This window comes from Heteronotia binoei, chromosome 1 (assembly GCF_032191835.1).
Source record: "Heteronotia binoei isolate CCM8104 ecotype False Entrance Well chromosome 1, APGP_CSIRO_Hbin_v1, whole genome shotgun sequence".
Taxonomy (NCBI): Eukaryota; Metazoa; Chordata; class Lepidosauria; order Squamata; family Gekkonidae; genus Heteronotia; species Heteronotia binoei.
Window position 1 is genome coordinate 250187161 of NC_083223.1, and position 24415 is coordinate 250211575.

Here is a 24415-nt window from a genome sequence, read left to right on the forward strand (position 1 = left end):
CTGCTTTGTAGAATGGGTCTGCACTTAGAATGAACGGACCTTTGGGAATCTTCCAGGACTATTGTTGTTTTGAACTCTGTGTGGGTTACCAGGCCAGGAATTATGAGAGGCAAGCAGACCAATTCAACAAAAAAAGATCTCTTGCTAGTATATGTTTGGGGCGGGTAGCTCAAGGTATGAAAGTGACCCCCTCCAGTGGACCCAGATTGCATCTCAAAGCCGTTCTGTGATTCCCTGTTGGAAACATGATTACAAAACACATTATTTTCTAGGTTTTTAATTCCCCCCCCCCTTCCCAGCTAGGTGGGGAAATATAAATAGCCTGTTCTCCTGGGTTATTAAAAGCAACAGATTAAAGGCAGTAACAGTGAGGGGGCTTTTTTTATATAACAAGGTTGCAACCTCTGGAATGATTTCCTTTCACCACAAGTACCTCCTCCATTGTCCGTCACTGAATGTATTACACCCGCCTCCTAAACTAATACTCACTGCAGTTGCCAGCTGCCTGGTTCAGATACAGCAGCATGGATATGGAGCCTGTACCTGTCAGAAGGGCCTTTGCCTATTCTCTGATCATTCTGAGATTAAAGGAAAGGAAGACTTAGTAGATGCCTGCTCCAGAATCTGCAGGGCTGAGTTTGTATGGCTTCTACCATCCCAGGGTACTCTAGAAGCATTTATGGAGAATGAACTTCTCTGATCATTCTGAAATTTAAGGAAAGGAAGACTTAATAGATGCTTGCTCCAGAATCTGTAGGGCTAGGTTTGTATGGCTTCTACAGTCCCCAGGGTGCTCTAGAAACATTTATAGAGGCCTAGGAGAATGCGAGGTGCTCTAGAAAGCTACAGAAAGGCACTTTCAGCTCCCAATCCTGTATCAAAGGAAAGGCTGATCCATTCCAGCACTGACATTCTACTAAGCTTGAAATCAGAGCTGGACAACCTTAAAAATGAAGCTGCCTTCTCATGAGTCAGACCTGTGGTCTATCAGAGTCAGTAATATCTACTTTGGCTGGCCACAACTCTCCAGGGTTTCTTTCACATCATCTACTCATCCTCTCAACTGGAGGTACCTGGGCGTGAACCTGGGACCTTCTGCATGCAATGCAGGTGCTCTACTTAATGAGCCACAGCCTTACCCCAGCAGAACTGAGGCAGGATATGCAATTGCAAGCCCTGTGGCAGATGTTTTTTTGCGTGAGGGAAACAGCACTTGCCACAACTCGCACCACCCTTACAGCTGACTGAAAATATGGAGTGTGAACGTGGCCATCAGGAGTCCGAAAGCATATGCATCATATAAATCTACTAGTCAGAGCACAGGCAGTGGTGGCAGCTGCAGATCACTGTTGAGGCCAAGGGTGTAAATTCGCAGCAAACCCAAGTTTGTTGCTGCAAATGGCCCAGTGCCTGGTGGCAAGAGGATTGTTTCCAATCTCTTCTTTGGGCTGGGGAAGATGAAACTGGGGAGGCGGAGTGTGGGAAGCTGCTCCAGGGTAGGAGAGCAGCACTGCAGAGAGGGAGAGGAGAAAAGGTTGGGAGGATGCCGGGAGGGCTTGTGCAGCGCAAAAGGAATGAGAGGGGTTTTTTTTTACCGAAGGAGGAAGGTGCACATGTAATATCATTATTGCTATGAACAACGGCAACAATAATAAAGCTGCATAGCAATTTGGAATAGCCAAGTTGCTGCCATACATTAGAAAGCTGCCTCCATACATTAGGAAGAGTTGTATCAGTGCTTAGTTCTCATGGCCCTTTCTTACATGCCCAGGGAAATGCTGTTCGCCTCTTTGGGGTCAGGCAGCAATTTTTCTCCAGGCAGTTTTGCCAGGGATCCTGGAGATGTTTTTCTTTGCCATCTTTTGGGCTTGAAGTAGGGGTCACTGGGTTGTTTTTTTTTGGGGGGGGAGGTACTTGTGAATTTCCTGCCTTGTGCTGAGGGTTGGACTAGATGGCCCTGGAGGTCCCTTCCAACTCTATGTTTCTTTGATTACTAAGTTTCCTCTTGCCCTTCCTCCAAGGAGTCCAGTGTGGTTTACGAGGTCTCTTCTTCCGCCACTACCACTGAATCCACACCGCAACTTTGTCAAGTAGGCTGGGCTGAGACTAGCAGAAAGCTCCATAGCAGAGTGGGGATGTGAACCTAAATTTAAGTCCAGTAGCCTATCCACAACACTTCACTCAAAAGGATCCAATCAATAGCCAAACCTAAGGGGACTGGGTTAGTTTCAGGTGGGTAGCCATGTTGGTCTGCAGAAAAACAATTAACTTTGGGTTCAGCAGCATCTAAGAGACCAACAAGACTCCCAGGGTATACGTTTTCAAAAGCCAACACTTCCTTTGTCAGATACCTATGGATGGGGGATTCTGAGTCTGGAGGAAGGCAGTTTATCAAAGGCCGCCTTCTGGATTTGTGGCAGAAATAAGATCTGAACCAGGGGCTCAAGCACTTTCTTTTGTGTAGGGCGGAGTACAGGAGGAGACAGTGTTTCCAGGCAGTTTCCTCTTCCAGGCAATAAGCATCACTGGGCCTCCTTAGCATCAGGAAGGCATCAGGTGCCTTCAGTGTTCCCTCTAAGCTGAGTTAATGTGAGCTCATTCACAGTTTTTTAGCCTCTGGCTCAAACATTTCTGTCTTAGCTCAGAAAGAATGGCCCAGAGCAAATTAATTTAGGCAGTAGCCAAATCGCTCACTCACAGCTTTAATGCCAGTAGTTCACAGAGTAGAATTTTTGCTCCCAAGGCTCCACAGCTTCTAGGGAGCTTTGCCTGGGACCCATGCCAGCTCTCAGGGCTCCCTTGATGGTGTTCAGTTTGCAATAAAGGCTGTTCAGCTTGCAAACATGACCCTGGGAGAGAGAGCATGTCATGACCCTGGGGGAAGGAGGGGGACACGTTCACACAATAGCTGCAAAACGTATCTGAAACCCCAGAAAAATACTTCCATCACAGTATGTGTTCACATGATCGCAAAGAGACACTTCACGTATATGTGTCTGTGTGGGCAGGCAATATGTTCTGCCTCACACATACAAGCACAAAAGTGAAGAGGTTAAGAACAAGGTTGCCAACTATTGGTTGGGAAGTTCCTGGATATTTGGAGTGGAGCCTGGTGAAGCCAGGGTTTGGGGAGGGCAGAGATGCCAAAGAATTCCCCCTCCAAAGGAGCCTTTTTCTCCAGGGGGACTGATCTCTGTAGTCTGGAGACCAGTTGTAATTCTGGGAGATTGCCAGACCTCACTGGAGGTTGGCAACCACAGTTAAGAAGGGCCATTTTTCACTGGTAATGGTACTGACATATTTATTACTGCAAATAACTGTGTTCAGTTAGCTATTAAATAGCTGCCATTAGTCACAAGGGGCACTATACATACAAAGCCTGATTAACTATTTTCAGTGCAGAAAATGGAATGTGTGAACACAGTTTGACTTATTTGGTTTTTCTCTTACATCCAGTATGTAAGGGCAGGGTGGAGTACTGGCAAGGAAGTGGCTAAAGTGTACTTCCCATTTCTGCTTTGATTGCCCCCCTCCCCCATAAATCAGTATCAGGAAGTGGCAGTTTGCAATCCTCAACAACTGGAGTTTCCAGAATGCAGGCATATGCCAAATCAGTATGAAGTGTTCCCTCTAAGCTGAGTTAGCATGAGCTAGCTCACAGATTTTTAGCCTCCAGATCACAGATTTTTGTCTTAGCTCAGGAAGGATGACCCCAGAGCAAAATAATTTATGTAGTAGCCCACAACTTTAATGCCAGTAGCTCGCAACTTGAACGCCAGTAGCTCACAAAGTAGAATTTTTGCTCATAAGACTTTGCAGCTTAGAGGGCACACTGGTTTGAACCACAGTTCGGCATGACAGAGGGTCAGGCTGACTTTGCTGAGGCTTCCTGTATTCTCTGGCCTCCGGTACTTGTGTTGTAAAGAATAAGATTGCCTGTTGATCTGGGAGATGGGGTTTAAATCTCTCTCCCACCATGAACTCACTGGATTGCTTTCAGAAAGCCACTCTCCTTCAGCTGCAGAAGTCATATGGATGGGCTCACTTGCTTGAGCCACTTAAACTCTATTCAGTCTGCAAGTATCCAAAACTACACTATGCCTTGTGCACTGAGGCCTGGGTTGCCACCAACACTAATAGTGGGTGAGACTGTTGAATTTGTGGGTATGCATCATTGCAGGGGATTGAAAAGGATGGCTTTTGGGCTAAAACTACCTACTTCTAGTGCAAGGTATACCATCATCCCCAACACCACCTTGGGAAGTGCTGGGGAATGGGCCTCAGGAGGTTAGAGTTCTGCTGCACTTCCCAGGTGTAGACAGGAAGGAAAGAATGTACTCCACCTCCCATTCATTTGCTCCAAGTCACACCCATATGGGTGGGACTTAAGTGCGCAAATGGCAACAGATATATTAGACTCAAGAGAGATGGCAGAACACATTGATGCTCCTTGAGTAAGACTACTCTGACTGATGGGTCTTCTGGATGGCACTACAATGCCATGCTTAGTAAAACCCAGCACATATCTGTCCACCTATGCTGGCACCTGGTATAGCATGATGTGCTCTTTTTGTACACCACACAGTGTCAGAACACATCTCATTACTTTTACAAGTGACAGGATATTGGTATGTCTGTCACTTCTGATACAAATAGTTCCTTACGCCAAATATATATATATATATATATATATATATATATATATATATATATATATATATATATATATATATATATATATATATTAATCCCTTATTGGGGTAAAAATACAGCCTGAATGTGCCCTCCTCTGCTTTTGCTCTCTTCCCTCACCCTACTGCAGTGTTCAGCTATGAGCGACGCTGTTGGCCGCCCCCACACTCTGCAGCAAAGGGACTGTGCATTACAGAAGCTGAATTGCAAAGCAAAGGAGCTCCATCGTGCGCACTCCAGGCTGGCTATATTTAGCCACCGGGTTGCTGTTTTTAGCTTCTTGATTCAGAACCCAAATTAGCAGGAAAGAGGTGAAGGGAAAGATGCCCAAGCAGGTTTCTAGACCTGAGGCGAGGGGAGGGGGAAGACTTTTGGAAGTACTGGCATTATGAGTAGTTCTGCAGTCATCAACCCAGTCCCGCAAGCCCTTCTGCCCTTCTCCTCCCCAAATCCACAGAGGGAGCTACAAGGGCAATGAATCACTATCACATTGCTTTCTGATTCACTGAAATTTAGGGTAATCTGGAAGCACATCAGACCTCCTGTCTGCCGCTCTTTTAGACAGACCCTCCTCTTTGCAAAGACTCCCCCTGCCATACTCAAACACACATGCACGCTTTTGAACTACAGAGCAGGGTTTTTTTGTTTTTTTTTTAAAGGATAGACTCAACCAGTCTTCATTTCAACCAAGGATTAGCCCCATAACCTGCTTGGAACTCAACCCTGGATGAGGTCTGAAACATGTCAAGTGATAAAGAATCATGCCTCTGATCATGTATCAAGGGTATGTCTTTCCAATCCCACTAAACAAACGCAGACTGGGATTTAAAGGGTGGAGCTTTCTGTTTCAGACAATATTGTGCCCTGGCTGGCAACTCTCTTGGGTTAGCAGAGAACCACAATGAACTACCAGCTCTCCCTTCCTTTCTGATATTTCAGTTGATAACCCAGAACTGACTTCAATGGTCAAGATTCCATGTGAGCCCATTCTAAAGGCAATGTGCAGGAAACACAGGTTTAAACAGGAAACAGAAATACCAGTTAAAAACAAATAAATGACTGGTGATCAAAACCTCCAATTCTTAACAGCTTTGTTCTGCCACCCAGCACTTTAAAGTCTTGCAAATGTCCTAATTTTGCTTGTTTGGAGTTTGACAGACCTCCAAAGTAGGGATCCCCAACCTTTTTAAACCTGCAGGCTTTGGAGGATTTTGAGAAGGGGTAGCGCCACTATAAAAAGTCTGCCAAGAAAACGTCATGTTGTGACATCAGCCCATGTAAGGACTCGGTGCTTGCACAGGGGACTATCTTTACCTTTAGTGCCGCTGTAGGAGCTAAATCAACATGGTTGCCACAGGAGACAGAGCCAAATGCAATACATCCCTGCTCGCTTTGCAAAAGAATTTAATGGCAACTACAATGAACACATGAAGCTGTCTTATTCAGAGTCTGGTCATTGGTCTATCAAGGTTAATATTATCTGTACTTTGGTTAGAACCAAAGTCTAGCTCCTAGGAGGGCAGCAAACTTGCAGAAGGAGATGGGGGGCTTCAACTTCTGAACACTTGTTTATCATAAATGTCTTTGTGCTCCAATGATAGCCCAGGTAAGCCCAGTCTCTTTAGATCTCTGAAGATAAGTGGGGCTGACCCGGGCAAAAACTTGGATGGAAGACCTCCAAGGAATATAAAGGCTAGGACAAAGAGGCAGGCAAGCAAGCCACCTCTTTGAAATGTGCAAGCCCCACTAGGGGTCACCAGAAGTCAGCTATGACTTCCAAGTACACACACAAATATCACCCCCCCCCCTCCTAAAAAGCGCCTTTGCAACAGCCCTGCACACTAAGTTGACAACACAGCTCCCTCTCTTTTTTGCAAAAGAAAGCTCATGGCTGCAGCTGGTCAGGCCTGAAGGGGGAATGGAACCACACACTGGTTAAGGAGAGCTCTAGGGACTAACAGGTCCTCTTGATCCTCCAATGGCTGCACCTGCTATTACAGCTCTGTAAGATCCTTTCGTCTGAATGAGGGTAGCCAATCACAAGTCCTGCCTTACAGTGGTCCCACCCATTTCTGAAAAGCTCAATAAGTGCCAGAGAAATAGTGGAGGCCACCATGGCACTGCATTGGGGAAGACTGGTCTGCAGGTAGGACAGTCCTTTGCAACAGGCCTCTGGCCATGGCTTTCTTAAAGCTGGTACATGGATGGAAGAGTTAAGGGCATGCCCCTGGCTGACCCTAAAAGCCACGATGGATCCCGATGAACAACTTGGTTCCAAAGTATGCTGGGCTACGAAGGGCTGGTGCTCCTACCCTTGTGATCTGACAAAATGCCCTTTGTTGTGACCACTGGTGTGGGGACATAGTAAAGCCTTGTGCAATGGAGACTGCAATAGTACATCTCTGAGAGCCCTGCATGCGGGGACACACTGCACCATCCTCTGAGAAAGGTCATCCCACGTCAGACAAAGAGGGAAGGTTTTGACCCCCCCACACACTAAAAGAGTGCCCCAAGGGCACCACTTTGCTTTGCTCCGTTAGGAGCGTAGGAAGACATAATTGGGGGGCAGGGGCAGGACTAAACCTGCTCCCGGTCCTTCATGACCATGGTGCCTCTAGCCACTGCGAACACAGTCTGCTCCAATCTCTGTAGCTCCCAGAGGTGAAAATGGGCAGAGGCAGGCAGTGTAGAAAAATGCCATCAAGGGAGGGAAGAGCAGTAAACAAACAAAAACAAAGAGGTACTGGAGCTCAGGCTGTGAGCCATCCTTGCCCTCTGGCCTGGAAAAAAAGTCTTGCTCCTTTATTCTAAGAGTATGAGGGCAGTCTTCAGCCATTAAGTGATGAGGGGAAGGCATTCTCTGTACATCCTCAGAGGCACTTTCCCATACTGTATAATGTTTCTTTCTTAAAATGAGGGCCACAATGCGGGATGGATGGGATATACCAAAGAAGCACAATTAAAACAGGTAGGGAGTTCTGAGCATAGCAAAACGAGCAAGTTTTGGCACCCATTAGCAGAACAAGCTTGTTATCTGCATCACGCTATATGGCCTGTCACCTTATAGCAAGGAAAGTATGCACAGTGTCTCTTGCTGCAAAAAGCATGTGTGTGTCTGGATCCTAGTAGGATATAGCCAGTCATCAATTCTTGGCAGTGAACAACTACTTTAACATCCCTTGGTGGAAAATTCTTAAACATATACTCTTATTTAAAAAAAACAACCTTCCTGAGAATGCTTTCCATCCTCAGCTTTCTGAGAATGATCATTTTGGCTATGGTACCAGGTTTGACATCTGCTGTGGGTCAGCCAGAGCTCAGTGAGGACTCCTTGGGAGAAGAGGAGCCACTTGTAGCAAGCTCTGAGCCAGCAGGAGTCAGCAACCAAGAAGAACGAACTGCAGGCTGGTCAGGATTCGCAGCCAACAGTTGATGCAGAGCCACCCAGAGTCAACAGGCGAAACTAAGTTGATTGTTCCCAGCCCTCCAGTATCAACCACACCCTTTGAGCACCACAGACAGAGGCTACGAGCAGAACTACAGGAGAGAGGACAGAGTGCTCGCCTCCTGGCCCGACAACAGCTGCTTGAGTAGCTGCAGTACTTCTGAGCAACTGGCTGCAAATCTGATCCTCAGGCATGTGCCTATAAAAACCAACCAAGGGAGGCTGTTAGGCATGGAAGCAATAAGTCATTTTACTATTGACTGCATGACCACAGCTTTGGATCCTGTTCACTCATGTGCTCCTTGGACTAGCTTCTGATTATGGCTTTCAGCTCTACTAGACTCCTTCTCATGAGTAACCCATGGAATGCTTGACTGTGCCTACTGGACAACCCTTTGGTCATGGCTCACTTGGCTCAGAACACTTGGACTGGACTCCCAACTTGGTTTATCTCACCTGGACTTTGGCTGCCCTCCAGGAACTCACCCTTGGTTCTACCTGACCTGCAACAACATCTAGCTGTGCTGCAGAGCAGGGTGGAAGCTGAAAGATCTTATTGAGCTACATTAATAAGAACACCCAAACAATGGTCCATATAGACCAGCATCAAGTATCTTATAGTGGCTACTCAGATGCCAATCAGAACATCCACAAACAGGACATGAGGACCAAAGTTTCCCACTGTTGCTACTCATTAGCAACTGGCAGTCAGAGAGGTATACTGCCTCTGAACATGGAAGCCCCATTTAGCTATCATGGCTGAAAGCTGTCAGTGGACTTACCCTCCAACAATCTGTCTAACGTCCTTTTAAAGCTATCTAACCTAGCGTATGTCACTGTATCATGTGACAGTGAATTCCACAAGTCAATTATACATTCTTTTGTCTGACCTACATATGGTGCCTATCAATTTAACTGGATGCCTCTGAGTTCTAGTATTCTGGAAAAGAACAAAAAAGATTTCCTCTATCCACTTTCTCCACGCTATGCACAAACCTCTGACATGGTCCCTCCACTTAGCTGTCTTTTTTCTAAACTGTCCCGCTGCTCTTCCTACATTTCTCCAACCCACACACCAGGCTGCCTATGCCTCCTGTAAATACTCCACAGACCCACTCATTCATTCTTTGAACCCAAGTGGTGGTCCCACTTGCCAAGAAAGTTGGCTGCTATTACAATAGGTAATAAGAATGTAGAAGAACAGGTGCAAGATGAAAACATTTATTAAGTTCTTGTGGATCTTGTGTTTCACAATTTGCTTCATTAGGGGATCATTTCCAAAGTTATCCAGTTCTCACCTTGAGCAGCAGGGAGCCACAAGAACTTAATAAATATTTTTTCACCTTGCACCTGTTCTTCTGCATTCTTTCTTCCTACTGCTGTGGCCATTCTTATTTAATTCCCCACTTCTCCACTTACAGCTGCTGGAATGGCCTTAGGTTATCCATAGCTATTGCAGGAGTTGTCCTTGAAAGGGCAGCTGCTGTGAGAGCCCTCTCAGCCCCACCCACCTCACAGGGTGTCTGTTGTGGGGGGAGCAGATATAGGAGACTGTAAGCCACTCCAAGTCTCTGATTCAGAGAGAAGGGCGAGGTATAAATCTTTCTTTGCTATTGCATTAGGCCATGGGGAGATTAAAGCTGAGAGTGGAGCTATTGGGACTAGAACCAGACAGCTGTTGATCTGCGCTTTCCTGCTCCCACTCAGTGCTGCAAAGCAAAGTTCCAACAGTCCAGAAGTTTGCCTAATCTGGTTAGGCCAGATCCAGGCAGGAGCAGACTAGCCCTTTGACTGACTGGGAAAATTCCAAGTGGGATGCTCCCTTGGAGGATAGCAAAGCTGGATCAAGGATTCCCTTCAGGCCTGGCAGTGCCGCAGAAAGCCTACATCTGATGTCATCATCACTGCTGCCTAGGGTCTGAGATTTGCCCGTCCACTGATCTTATCTGCCTTGGCGAGTCATTGTCCCCACCCTGCTGGATGACTCACATTGCCTAAAGCCTACTATGTTGACCAAAAGATTTGTCCAGAGCTACTCAATAGATTTGAAGTTACATGCCAGGCACAACTGCACTGCAGAAGTTACTGCTAGGCCCCAGCAGCTATCAGAATCATGTCAGTTGTAAGCAAGCCTTGTTTTGTAGAAAAAGCCCAGCAGAAACTCATTTGCATATTAGGCCACACCCCGACATCCCCATTGTTTTGCACGGAGCTTTTTTTTGTAGAGCAAGCCCAACAGGAACTAATTTGCATATCTGGCCATACCCCCTGACGCCAAACCAGCTGGAACTCCGTTCCAGTACATTCCTGCTCAAAAAAAGCTGATTGTAGGGTTTTTCTCCCCAAAACAATCTAAGTATCTAGCCTGAAGGCTGGGAAAACAGGCCTGAAAGTGTGCACTGTTTTAGAAATTGGGGGGAGTGAGGAGGGCTTCCAAGGGCTGGAGCTTCAGCTGTAACCTCAGACTCTGAACAGTTTCAGCACCTGAGAGGGCAAAGCAGCAATTGGTAATAACGCTGGGTGGGGCTTCAGTAAATTTGTGGAGCAGGGGTGTCAAACATGTGGCCTGGGGGCCAAAACAGGCCCTTGGAGGGCTCCTATCAGGCCCCCAAGCAATTGGTTGTCATCTGCTTCCTTCTCCCTCTCTCTTGCTTCCTTCTGCATCACAGCTTGCTTTGCCAGGCTTGCTCAATTGCACAGGTGCTACAGAGCAAAGTCTGTATTTTTTTCCATTGGCTGAGGCTCCTCCCTTGGAGAGGAGGAGGGAGGGATAGCTTGCTTTGCCAGGCTCTCATCACACAGCAGAGCTACCGAACCAGGCTTCTTTTCCTTCTATTGGCTGAGGATCCTCTCCCTCCTGGTCCCCTGGGGAAGAAAGGAAAGAGCCAGAGCTTCCTTTGCCCAGTTTCCTCAATCTCACAGGAGACATACAAAGAAAGCACATTTCAGACTAACAAGTGCTAATGTTTTAAGCATGTTTTATTTTAAGCTTTTAAAAATCTTTGTGTTTTTCTGTGTCCTTTATAAAGTTTAAATTTCTGTTACGTAGCAATAAATTTTATGACACACATGGCCCAGCCCAACAAGGTCTAATTTATGTTAGGTCCAGCCTTCATAACAAATGAGTTCGACACCCCTGAGAGTTTGTACCCATTCAAGAGTTGGGAAACTCTTTGCTGATCTCCAGAGCACAAACTCTGTGCTTTCAAGAAAAAGAGAGATTAGATTCTTATGGAAAAGAAAAGAAGTCTCTGTCACCTGTATGTGTTATGGACACCACTACCAGTGCAACCAATTTGGGGTCATTATGCTGCATTAAATAATTTCATGATTCACAATATCTCCATCAGGGTAAATGGCTCAAGAGTTAAAAAGGAACCAATGCTGCCTCTCCTCCTGTTTGTAGAGAAGAAGCTGTGTCTGTCTCTAAGTATGAACTGAAAAGTACTAGGAATTATTGATTGCATTCATATGGCATCTCTCTGGCGTTGCCTGTAGCATTTTTCTTACTATGGGTGCAGAATCTTTTTATTTTGTTTATTGACTACCTAAGCCAATGCAGGCAAAAGGATTAAGAACTGAATCTGTTAGTTTGGGGAAGGGGGGAGCTATGCAGAAAACGGAAGCCCCACCCTGCCTGCATGCCAGTTGCTGTTTCACCTACTCAGGTGCTTATCAAACTTAACTGTGACTGCTGCTGGAATACTGTGGCAGGTGTCAAAGCCAGACTTATACCCAATATTTTTCAGTTCATACTTAGAGGGAGAGAGACAGAGCTTCTTCTCGGCAAACAGAAAGAAATGCAACATTGGTGCCCACCTAACGCTCGGGCAATTTACTCAGAGGTAGATATTGCAAATCACATTGGGAATTATTTAATGCAGTGTAATGACACCAAATTGGTTGTGCTGGTAGTGGTGCTCATCATACATACACGTGACAGAGAGACTGGCTTTCCTTGCCATAAGAATCCGATCTGTTTCTCTTTCTTTACCTTCACAGCTCTTGATGGACTCTGAGTTCTATTTGGATTTTGGTCTGTGGGCTGATGCTCCAGACCCTGAGCACAGCATTGCCAGCGGGAAACAGGAAACTGTGGTATCAACAACGAAATACAATTTCCATAAATTTCAACATTTTACTCCACAGTATTTATAAAGATTTCTAATGCATGACATTTATGGAAATTTTATTGATACCATGGTATCTTTTGCAGTGCACACTTTTGTTCTGGGGTCTTTCTGTTGTATGGCTTTTAGGGAGGGCCTGCAGTCCTTCTGGAATTACAATAGACCTTCAGACAACAGAGATCAGACCCTCTGCCAGATAAGGCAGCTTCAGAAGGCAGACTTTATGGCATCATGCCTCCTCTAAGACCCCTCTCCTCCCCAAGCTCTGTTCTCCCTAGGCATTGCCCACTCCATGTCCAGGAACTTTCAAAGTTACAGCTGGCAACCCTGCTTGGAAGCTCTGCTCAGTGCTTTCCTGTTTCTGAAAAGACACACAATTTCAGGCCTATCTACAACACCCAAGATTCAGTACCCAGCTCCTTGCTGCAATCTCGCCAGTTTTTCTTCAGCCCTCTGCTCCTGCGCCTTTAGAAACAGCTTGGACTCTTATGCAGAGTGAGTTGCTGTTAAAAGCATAGGACAAGGCTGTGCCTTTTGAAACCTAGTTTCCTTGAGGTATGTGTGGATGGAGACTTACTGCTGTTTTTGAAGGAGCAGATGGCCCCTGATAGAGCACTCTATGCTCTGCTTCTGCCCACTTGCCTGCACCACAGATCCTCTTTGCTATTCATGGTCCTGCCCACTCAACAGCAGAGCTCAGTACCATACAGGGTGGGCACCTGGCAGAAATGATTGGGAGCGAAATATGTTCCTTGAGGAAACAGAATAGGATTTTCTACTGGCAGGGAAAAAAACCCAAATAAGGGTGAGTGTGTCCTACTTATTTATAGAATTGTGTTACTAGAAGAAAAAACAATGAAAATGGTAGATTTCCTTCCTTGCCCTCTCCTCCTTTCCCCATTAAAATGTAAGAACTGCCTTTGATGCAGCATCCAGCTTTTGACAGCGGTCAGACGCCTCTAGAAGCTCACAAGTGGCCATCAAGACTCCCCACCACCTCCATCACCAAGTTATTCATCCTGAAACTTATATTCTGGGGTTCATCTTTTTAAAAAGCCATCAATTTCATGGGTGTCACCACATCTTGGTCAGTCTAGACAAGCATGCCAAAAAAACCAGCCTCTAAATTCCAGCTCTTGTGCCATTTTCAGCCAAGCTAGTTTCTTCAAGAGTGTGCCCCAGAACTGCCATTGCAAGAGCTTCTGGGGAAACACCTGTGATGTATTCACCTGCCCACTTGGGACAGTCAAAAACCTCAAGCCAGCACAAGTGCTTATGCATGACAAATAGCATTAATGGGTCTTTCCTCCACAGACAGTGCCATCTCCTAATGAGGACAGACCTTACTGGTGCCCTCACTTGAATGCAGACCCCCCCCCTTTTTTGGCATCTAGCCCTAAGAACTTTGGAGCACTGGAGGTCAAAACGGTTAATGCCATTGAGAGTCCTACCAGAATTCAGTAGCTGTTTCTTCAGGGTTGTTCTCTTGAGCCAATAACCTCCCTTTTTTTTTTAACAGTCCAGAAATACAGGGTCAAATCTTGTTGATTTTCCTGGGTCAATCACAGGTCACTCTGTCTAAGAAACTCTGTCCTCCAACCAGCACTGAAAACTAGAGGTGATATATTGCTTGTGGGCTCACTTAACTGAGGATGGAAGCGAGATTCATCCAGGTTAACTGAATCTCTCCCCCCACTCAGATAAGTTCATCTTCTGATTATACACACATTCTCATACATCCACGCATGCATCATTCCTTCAGCATATAAATAAAATCAGAGTTTGAGGGAACTTTTCAGGGGTTTGGTATCACAAGACAACTTGATTGCATAAACAGAGCTTCTGCATTGCAGAAAGCTATCACTGCATAACAGTGTTGAGAATTCTCCACCTTGGAACAAGTGCTCCCTCCCTACCACTGGAGCCTTTTAGTATTGCTTAAAAAAATACAATGCAGAAAATAAAAGATGATGGAAAGAAAAAACAAATACAGTATCATCTTAGACCTGGTCAAATTAGTTTTCTTTCTGCAGCTTAAAATCTTTCCCTAAAGAAGAACGTTTTGCCAGACGCATCCCTCAGCAGAGCCCCAGACAGGTGCAGAAAGCATCCAGTCCACAAAGGGTTATTCTCCTCCCACCATCTCAACTTCCTTTCCTTATATGGAGTGAGAGATTATGCAAAAGCAAGCTACCTAATTTAGGTTACCCCTGTGGAAAAAAAAAAAGTACAGCCCAAAAACAGGAGACAGAGAGCCGTCACTTTTCATTCAGTTGCTCTGGCAACAATGGGGCCAAAAAAGACACATTTGTCTTTTCTTTTCTATATCTATTTTTGGCTCTGTATAGAAAAAAAGTGTTACTTAAGATTTTACTTTTTTATTTATATATTGAAGAAAGGCAGGGGTGGGGTGGGGATAACAAAAAAAGGAGCTCACTCACCCACTACAGATTGCTCTGTGTCAGAAGTCAGAATTCCTGGAGAGAAATCCTATATAAGGGTATGCTTGGCACAAGGTTTCTGTACTAAAAAGAAGGGGGGGGGGGAAACAGTAAGAATATGTAAGGCAAACATAAACAGCTGGGGTGGGGTGGGGAGGCAAAGCAAAAGAAAACAGGTTTGGATGTTTTTCACAGATCAAACAATTGTATTTTTAAAGAAGCCACACAGGTACATTTTCTTATATCACAAAGAGACCATGGTTAGAGAAATAAATGCCATATACAAAAAAAAAAAAGAGGAGAGAGCCAGGCAAGAACACAAGATAAACACACCTTTTGAAACTGCAGTTCAGAGCTACTTTTTTGTATAACAACCCATCAAATCTGGCATTTCTCTCTTGCCCCTGCACCATCACCCCGGCCCTGGTTTTCTGTTTTGGAGAAGTGGTGAAGAGGCTTGAGGAATAAATATTTTTGTGAAAAGGAAGACAGGAGGAAGTGAAGGAAAGAAACCAGGGGAAACGGTTGTGTGAGGAAGAAGTCAGTATAACAGGTAAACAGTTTTATGCAAAACAAAGAAGGAAGAGAAAGGAGAGAAGAAGGAAGGGAAGACTAGAAAGCTAGAACAACTGATGAATGTATATGAAGGAATTCAGAAAGCGTTTTTTGTGGGGGGGGGGGGGGGAAGGAGAGAGAGAGACATCAATGAGCAAGAGTTAATATCTGGGTCTGGGAAGAAAGGGAAGAGAGAGAAAGAGGCAGGCTCGGAGCTGTGATTCCAACAGTCTCCTCTGTCTGGTTTGTCTCCTAATTCGGTGCAGTGTTTCTTTGGCTCCCTCCTCCGCTCTCCCCCCCACTTCTCACCACGTCATTCAGGAGCTAGTGACGTTGGGTTCCCCCAAGCCCAAAGAAGGGAGGGGGGAGCGGCTCTGCAGCCATGTCCCTCCATTGATCTGAACAAATCTTCCCGCCCCACTTTCCTTAACATGCCAGTGCCCACACTCCCGACAGCCTATAAAAGATGGGAGGCAGGCTGTGGTTCTCAACCAGATCCACAGGCAGACATCTGGGAGACAGAGACAGAGAAGAAGAGAGACGGAGTCCTAGCCGCACGGATCTTCGTGAGCCGAGATGTATCGGTCGACGAAGGGAGCCTCCAAGGCACGGCGAGACCAAATCAATGCGGAAATCAGGAATCTTAAGGACCTGTTGCCCATCGCTGAAGGGGATAAACTCCGGCTGTCATACCTGCACATCATGTCTTTGGCGTGTATCTACACTCGAAAATCCATCTTCTTCTCCAAAGGTAACTAACTGGCTGATACATTTTAAAAGGGCTTGAGAGGGCAGAGTTGCTGGAGGTGGGGGAACGCCAGTTAAAGTTGGGAGGTAGAGTCTAAAACGAACAAAGTGTCTTTGGGATGGAGGGAGCTAACAGGTCTCTCTCTCTGGTGCTGAAATGGCAATAGCCCTAACCAGAGACCGTGAATCTGCTGTCTCTGGTGCTGAAATGGCCAGCTAGAAGCGGCCAGTAACTGCTGCTGTCCCAGTGCTGAAATATAATTTAGTGCCAATTAGAGAATATTATATTCAGCTGGGCATACTAGCTTGCGATATGAGACTTTTTAAAAGACCATTGCTGATTTCTCTCCTTTTCTTTTTTAACAGGTACAACTTCAGAAGGCTTGGAGGAGTTGCTTTCTCCCCAAGACTTGGAGGATTTCATGCAGTCGCTTCCGGGCTTTCTTCTGGCATTCACTGGAGAGGGCAAACTCATCTATGTGTCAGAAAATGTTGCTGAGCATCTGGGGCACTCTGTGGTAAGTATCTCACCAGCTCATGTGGGGGGGAGAGGAGAGAGATTCTGATAAGTCTCTCCTGTAAAGTGGAGAGATGGGACTAACCCTTTGGATACGCACCTGGTTACACAACCTGAAAGTGCTTCAGGCACTGTTAGACATTAAACTAGACATATGTACTTAATATAGAGCTTTTGATAATTTTAACTTCATGTACAAATATCAGTTTATCCATCTGCCTGTCAGTGTGTTGGATGCTGAAGATTGTTTCTTTTTGTTACTTGCAACTCTGATACCACAGATGTGAGACTGCTTGATGTGAGAGCGCATGTTTCTCAATCTCACCTGATGTCCTTCTCTCTGAACCCACAGGTGGACTTGGTTGCCCAAGGGGACAGCATCTATGACATTATTGATCCAGCAGATCATTTTGTGATGAGGAACCAGCTGGCCTTGCCCTCTCCAGTAGATACCAGTAAGTTCCTTCTGTTACTTGGGCTTGTACTATGAAATGTAAAGGAAGAAGGGATTGTGGCTGAGGAAGGAATCCAAATGAGGGAGACAGCTGATGTAAAAGTCAACCAGCATGCAGGAGAACAGAAACATATGTAGCCGGGGCATAATTCAAGACTCGCCAAGGCAATTCCAAAACACATTCTTCCCTCAATTCCTGGGCTCAGTCCTGGCAAATGTGAAGCAATTATAGAGGCACGACAGCCTTCCTTCACCACTAAGCCACCAATGTCAGCTGGGGTAGGCCAGGGTTTGGGAAGAAAGGCTTTTAGGCTAGAAGGTTTGAGCCCCAGAATTTCTCTTAAAAAACAAAACACTGGAGCTCAGAAATGCTTCTCATGTTAACAGGTCAATGGCTTGCCGAGAGCCAAATCCCAGCAGAGTAGAAACTTCCTGTGCTTTCTGTTAGAAAATGTGTTAGCAGTGTGAATGTACTAAGCAGCTGATATTTCCATGGCTCTCTTTCCTGACCTTTCCATTGCTTATTGTATTCCAGGTCGACTCTTCCGTTGCCACTTTAACACTTCCAAGACTATCCGGCGGCAAAGTGCGGGAAACAAGCTAGTTCTTATCCGGGGGAGGTTCCACCAACCAGAAGCCGGGTCTTACTGGTCTACTAACCCTGTCTTCACTGCCTTTTGCACTCCTTTGGACCCCAAGCCCAGAATGAGTCAGAATTCACTCTTCCTGTCCTCGTTTGAGAGTCGCCACACAAAAGATTTGGCCATTGTGGACATATCTGAGAGGTGAGAAGTGTTCTGTGGGTGTGAAGGGATGGGGCACACCCCCAGGGTGCAGCATGAGGGGCAGCCCGGTAGTAGCCAGATGGTGAACTGTTGACTGGCCAACACTGACTGTTCTCTTTTTGTTTTGTTGGTTTTTTAGTGTGATTTTCCACTTGGGCTTTGAGAAAAGCGAGCTTTTGTGCAAGTCGTGGTACAGCCTGGTCCACCCAGAAGATCTTACTCATGCTTCAGCCCAGCATTACCGACTGTGTGAGTATCCCTGCTGTTCTATTTCACCCCCTCCATTTGCTGTGTCCTAGGAAACAGCAACTCAGCTGCATCTTTTAGTAAGCCTTGTGTTCTAAAAGTGGTTTTTTTTGTATGTGCGTGTGCTTCTTTCTCCAGTGGGTGACACAAGTGAAACCCAAGCTGAAATGGTGCTCCGGCTTCAAACTAAAGATGGGCTGAACTGGATATGGATCTACTCGCTGCTCCGCTTGGAGAATACGGAAGTCCCCATCACTTGCCACAGCTATATCATCAGGTAGAGATCGAGAACCTCTCTGTGATTGGGGTGGGTGGGCAGAGAGACCAATTACGGTTCTTTGTAAGTTTAGCAACAGGTAGAATTGCCAAGGTTTTCTGCCATCCTTGCAGTTAAGAACCATTCTTTTGTTCAGCATCAGATCAATAGTAGGGGTGGTGAGGCTCTTGCTGGGGGAAGAGAAGCTTAGGAAAGTTAAAGCATCCAACAGAAATTGCCAAGCTGAGATACAGTGTCTGAAGATGCACTGGGCACTAGCAATCCATGAGACTGCATTGTGCCCCTTAGTCAAAATTGCCCTCGGACTGGTCACCTCTACTTGCCTTCCATAAAGCCGCCATTGCATGGAAAAGACAATCTTTATTACAGCCCCAACATCTCAGACAAGTGGTGGCTTATAAATCTAAGCAGTTACTCTGGCCACAAGGAGAAACATGTGCTTTTACAGCCTTCAGACTCACCAGTTAAGACTGCAAAGTCTGGAAAAGCAGGAGATAGCAACAGGAACAAACAACTTGCAGAGGAGTCTGAATAGGGATATTTCATTTCAATCAAGGGGCCTTTGCTTTTGAATTCATAAGCAAAATCAAAAATTTTAAAAGGAAAGAAATAAGAACAAATGGGCATCAAGAAACCAGGCAGTAGGAATTTTACAACAGATTGGAGCTTTAAAGAGTTTACTATGCAAAAAAACCCAGGTCCTTGCCTGCAAGGAGCTTACAATTCATAGTTTGAACTGAGGGAAAGAATGGAGGAAGGGGAGATTAAAAGATGACAAACAAAGACAGTGAGCAAGCATAACTGTTTTTGCTTTGTTGAGGTTCAAGTCTCCTGGAATGATAAACTAACTTGCCCATTCTTTATTCTTTGCAGTGATTCTGAAGCCTGGTGCCTCAAGCAACAGCTGACCACAGAAGAAACCCAAGTGGCTTATGTCCTTGGAAGCACCCCACCTTTCCTGGAAGGCCTTCTGTCTCCAGGGCAGCTCTCCAGCCCTGACCAAGTCTTCACACCCATGGCCAGCACCCCAACCAGTAGTGTCGCTGTACCGTCATTTGACTTTAGTGCTGTGGGTGGCACAGACTGCCCATCAGGATTCACAGAGACAACCTCTGCTGGACTGCCTCAAGAGATGGTGGAGCCCGGAAATATCTCCTCCATGGAGGAGGCCCCCGGCTCCACGCTCAGCCTTCTTGGTAAAGGCCCGGCGTTCAGCTATGTGATTGTACCAACAGGCTATGAGCAGAGTGTAAGGAGGGACAACCCTGGAAGCTCCTCCAAAGACTTTGTCTGCACCCCGCCCTATACACCCCACCAAGGCTCTGCCTTCCTCTTTGCAACCCAGGAGTCTTACACCCCAAGCTCCGCCCCAGCAGCTTTGCCTCCGGTGACTGCTCCCGCTCCATCTGCTGCCGCTGCCGCCACAACCACTGCTGTCACCACCACCTCCTCTGAGCTGTTCTACACCCAGGAACAATGCAGTGCTCTCTATGAGAAGTTACCGCCTACCCCGGACAGCCCTGGTAATGGGGACTGTACCGTCATGACCCTGCCCGAGATCAGAGGTCCCCTCTATATCGACGTGCCCATGGTGCCTGAGGGGATCCTGACTCCGGAGGCCTCACCCATCAAACAGACTTTCTTCAGATATTCTGAAAAAGAGAAGAATGAGATCAAACTACTGGCCCAGCAGATCAGCAGCCTGGCCGAAGCTTTCAGCTCCATCCCTTCAAGACAGCTGGCCAAGAACAGCCAGATCGCTGTTGATTTCTCTGAGCCAGCTGCCACCCCTGAAGCATGCCTGGACTTCCAGCTTTCAAAGAATTGGAGGAGCGTTGACTTCTCCTTGTTGACCTGCCCAGAGGAAGATCTCCTGGAAGAGGATGCTCTCGAGACCCTTCTCCAAGACCTGTCCACCTCTCTGTTCGAGAAAGGTGGCACAGGTATGAGGTGCCCTCACCACCAGTTCTGCGGTGGGAATGTCAGTAGTCCAATGAGCTTGGACAATGAAGACAGTAGCCAAGGAGCCTTGGCTCCCTCGCCCAGCATGGACCTGCCTCCAGAAGAGCGATGCTTTTTGGAAGAACTGGCCTCCTATGAAACAGCCTTTGAGACACGTGCCTCAAACTCTCCCTGTGATGGGTTAGATGAGTTGTATCAACTCCAGAGCCACATGCAAGAAGGCTTCCATGAAGGTAAGCATCAGAACTGGCCTTGGCAGGAGGGAAAGGGCTGACAGTTTTAAAATCTTGGACCTGTCAGATAAAGCAAAGGGAGGGTGAGGAGAAATGGTCAATGCTGCATGTGTTTTGGCCCTTCTGCAGCCAACCATGCAACAATAGACAACAAATGTCTATCCTTTATTAATGTTAAAGTGAATCTGAAAACATGTGGTCAGATTACTAACCAACTACCTCCTTGCTTTGTGTCTCCTTCTACAGATGGAAGCAAAAGTGACCCTTCGTTTTGAAATAAGTCCGTGACTTACTTCTCCGAGTATGGCATATTGTCATAACTTAAGGATTTTCTTCTGCCGAACCCCCTGGAAAGGACTCTAATGACAAACCAAGAGGATGTCCACCCAACGTCCTGGGATGGGGGGTTTTGGGGGAAGGACTTTTTTGTTGTTGTTTTTTTTAAAATAACAAAAACAAAAAAATATTATTATCTTGATTCTGAGACATCGAAGCTGATCAGAGCTAAGGAAAGGACCATTGTAAGGGGACTTACACATGTTATTGTATTCACTCGTAGTGAGTAACCTTGTATGTAATTTACTAAGAAATCTGAGGCAGGGCCTGGCACCTTGGCTGCTTCCACGGGCATTCAACACACAGTTGGAGCATAGCACCCGTGCAGCCATTTTGCACATGACTTGGGAATGAGTCATCTTCTCCCAATCCGTCCCCCCCGCCCAGACAACAGAATGTGTAGGTGGTACTAGAACCTACGACAGTAAGGGCCAATGGCTGGCAATGTGCTACTTTCTTTCTTTCCTTTCTTGCTGCTATCCTCTGCTTTTCCACTGCACTTCTGTTCCCAAAGAAATCTGAAGAATTCAAGCTTTAACTCACCCAGTTCTCATGGGGTGGTTCTTATTATTAGTCTCCTTTTGGTGACCTTTCCCCCTTTTTATTTCTCAGAACTACTCTGGGAGATGAACCTATTTCTAGTTCCATGACCATCTGTGTTCACAGCCATCATATCCATTTTTTTTTTCTGGGCTGAGATGAATGTCAGACCTGGCAGAGAGATTGCCTGTGACAATTATTACCAAACAAATTAGTAGAGTTTGCTAATGACCAAGGATGCAATACAGAGTCAAATCTGGTGCTTCTGGCCTTCCAGGTGCCAATTAAGCAAGGGCAATTGGTGCATCCCTGAAGTCCTTTTTGTTGGGACCATCGTAATAGATTCTACTCTGAGCCACAGCATCAGGACCAATGGGATTTTGCTGCTGTATTGGCCAAACTAGGTGATCCACAGGAATCTTTGTGGGTTGTGATGGATTTGCATTGTGAATGTGCCCCCTTTAACTGAAAAGTTAGGCTTCAGTATCTCTCTGCCAGCTCCAACCTCCCCTGATATTTTACTGGCATTTCAGCAGAATATATACATATATTTTGCTCATAACATGATTTCATCTGCTCTGATAAAAAAAAGTGTTTCCTGTTTCCACAGGATCATAGTGCGAGCTAGTTGGAATGATTTTTTAGAACCCCAAATGTCCCCCCAGCCACGCTGCAATGAACTGCAGCCAGGAGTAGGGGAGATATACTGGTCCAGATGATGGTACGGAACAGAAATGTTTATATATATATAAATACTGGTAGCTATCTTGATATATAATTTTTTTTTAAAAAAATGGTTCTGCAAGAGAGCATGTGAAACTCTCCAGAATTCTGTCCCAGCTGTTATTCTGAACATAGATTCATGAGTCAGATAATGGAGATCTGTGCTTCTCTTCCCCCCACCCCCTTCTTTGTTCAAAAACAAATGTCTGAAACCTTTGTGCCACTTCCCTTTGTCTGGAGTGGTGCTATCACTCTTTGTAGAATTATCTACGATCAAGTATCAGGATTGAATCCTCTGAACTTTTTATGAATTCTCACATTGTCAGAATGTGGGATACTGTAAAAATAATAATAATGTACAATTGTAAAAAAAGACTGAGTTTGCTTTTTTAAAACAAAGAGAGATACGTAAGCACATTTGTAGCTGTATATTACTGGAGCTCTATGTACTATGTATGGAGTCTTTGTGCTGCAAATTCTTGACCTATGTTGGGTCTGAATGTTAATATTTTGGAATAAAAGTGAAATTTAAAAATACACACAAGGGGGAAAGTGGATTTTTTAAAAAGCAATGGTACAGACCCAGTAGAAGGGTCTCAACACATTGGGGGAATTAAAAGAAAAATGGGATGATATTCCATATGGATTGTTAGCGTAAGGCTCTGCACAGTTGCACCTTCTACAAGTTAACAAAAAAAAAAAGCTACCAAAAGTCAAGTGTGTTTGTGGGTCTAGTAGAAATATAGGGGGAAACTGCAACTCATGGTCACAATCATGCATGCAAAATACAGAACTATATTTTGCTGTGACTGCAGTACAAACAAGATGTACAGACAGGTTGGCACACTGGTATATTAGAACAGCAAGGTGGCATAGTGGTGAGAGTGTCAGACTGGGATTGGGGAGACTGGAGTTCAAATCCACATGCATTTTCAACCCTCACTTGTCAGCCCTGGGCCAGTCATTCTCTCTTAGCCTAAACTACTTTGCAGGAATATTGTTAAAGAGAGCAAGCAAGGAGGAGAACTCCTTAAATGAAGGGAAAGATAAAAATGAAATACGTATACATTAAGGACAAATGATGCTTATACCATTTGGTTTTCCTTTAGAGTGATCCAAACAGACCCAAAGTACAAGCTTTGTTTCAGGATGGGGGACTGGCCACCTTGCCAAGTTGACTATGAAACAGCAATAAGAACAGAATAAACAGTATTGCTGGATTCTTTTTGGGGCAGAGCTCTCAACAATCCATGGGCAGCTGACATGGAAACATAAACAAAAGTTCCTACCCCACAGAGTTTACAATCCAAATTTGAACTGTTGAGAAACAAGCTCACAGTGAACGATGAGAGAAGCCACAGTGGAAAACAAGGATGATGAATATGGACAATGAAAGTTAAATAGATGCTGGATTATTTGTTCCAATTCACACTACCTGATCTTTATAAAAACCATGGTGACTACTCATAAGAACATAATAACATACGAGAAGCTATGTTGGATCAGGCCAATGGCCCATCCAGTCCAACACTCGGTCGCACAGTGGCCAAAATACCTCGGTGCCATCAGGAAGTCCACTAGTGAGCCCAGGATACTAGAAGCCTTCCCACTGTTGCCCCCCCAAGCACCAAGAATACAGAGCATCACAGTCCCAGACAGAGAGTTCCATCTATACCCTATGGCTAATAGCCACTGATGGACCTCTGTTTCATATGTTTATCCAATCCTACTCTTATGCTCCATGTTGCAGATGCAGCCTCAAAGAATCATGGCTAGCTTAAGAAGACCATGCAGAGAGTTTTCTGCCTGGGATGAAGTTTGAACCTGGGATTTCCCAGTTCTCATTCTTAGCAACATGACAGCACAAGAATACATCAGAGGTCCAGCATTCCTTCTCTCACCTTTGGTTGAATGTTTTTGCCAACCAGAATCTTGGTCCCTGTGCCCCACCACGTCACAGTTTCAAAGACAACTTTGCAGTGTAGTGCTGCAGCAAAGGAAAAAGTGCAAGTTGAGACTAAGAGGTGGCTGGCTATGACCAGTTGCATGGTAAAATCCTGCAAGGAGTTGCAGGGGTAACTTCACTTTCTGTATTTCCCTTCCTCATACACTTTTCTGTTTCCCTTCCTCCTGGCAGGCCCCATATTCTCAACTTTCCCTATTCCTATCGGTCCTTCCTGCCACCCATCTATCTTTTACCTGGCCCTAAGGTTGTCAACATCCAGATGAGGCCTGGAGAAGCTGGAATCGAACAAATCGCCAGAGAAGAAAATGGCTGCTTTGTAGAAGATGGCTACTTTGGAAATCAAACTCTATGGCAATACAGCCCACT

The 24415-nt window shown here is 45.6% G+C and overlaps 1 protein-coding gene across 1 annotated transcript; it reads left to right on the forward strand.

The window, feature by feature from the left end:
- The first annotated feature begins 15731 nt into the window (after positions 1-15731).
- On the forward strand, positions 15732-21548 carry NPAS4 (neuronal PAS domain protein 4). The gene is made up of 8 exons (XM_060252099.1): positions 15732-16014; positions 16377-16528; positions 16880-16982; positions 17517-17766; positions 17906-18015; positions 18151-18289; positions 19163-20484; positions 20731-21548. The coding sequence occupies exons 1-8, from the start codon at positions 15840-15842 to the stop codon at positions 20757-20759; spliced, it is 2280 nt and encodes a 759-aa protein (XP_060108082.1). The 5' UTR covers positions 15732-15839; the 3' UTR covers positions 20760-21548.
- Positions 21549-24415: the final 2867 nt, after the last annotated feature.

Coding starts and splice junctions, on each gene's coding strand:
- NPAS4 (XM_060252099.1), top strand. CDS start 15,840: ATGTATCGGTCGACGAAGGGAGCCTCCAAGGCACGGCGAGACCAAATC. Junction 16,529..16,879: donor AGCATCTGGGGCACTCTGTG/GTAAGTATCTCA, acceptor CTGAACCCACAG/GTGGACTTGGTTGCCCAAGG. Junction 20,485..20,730: donor GCAAGAAGGCTTCCATGAAG/GTAAGCATCAGA, acceptor CTCCTTCTACAG/ATGGAAGCAAAAGTGACCCT.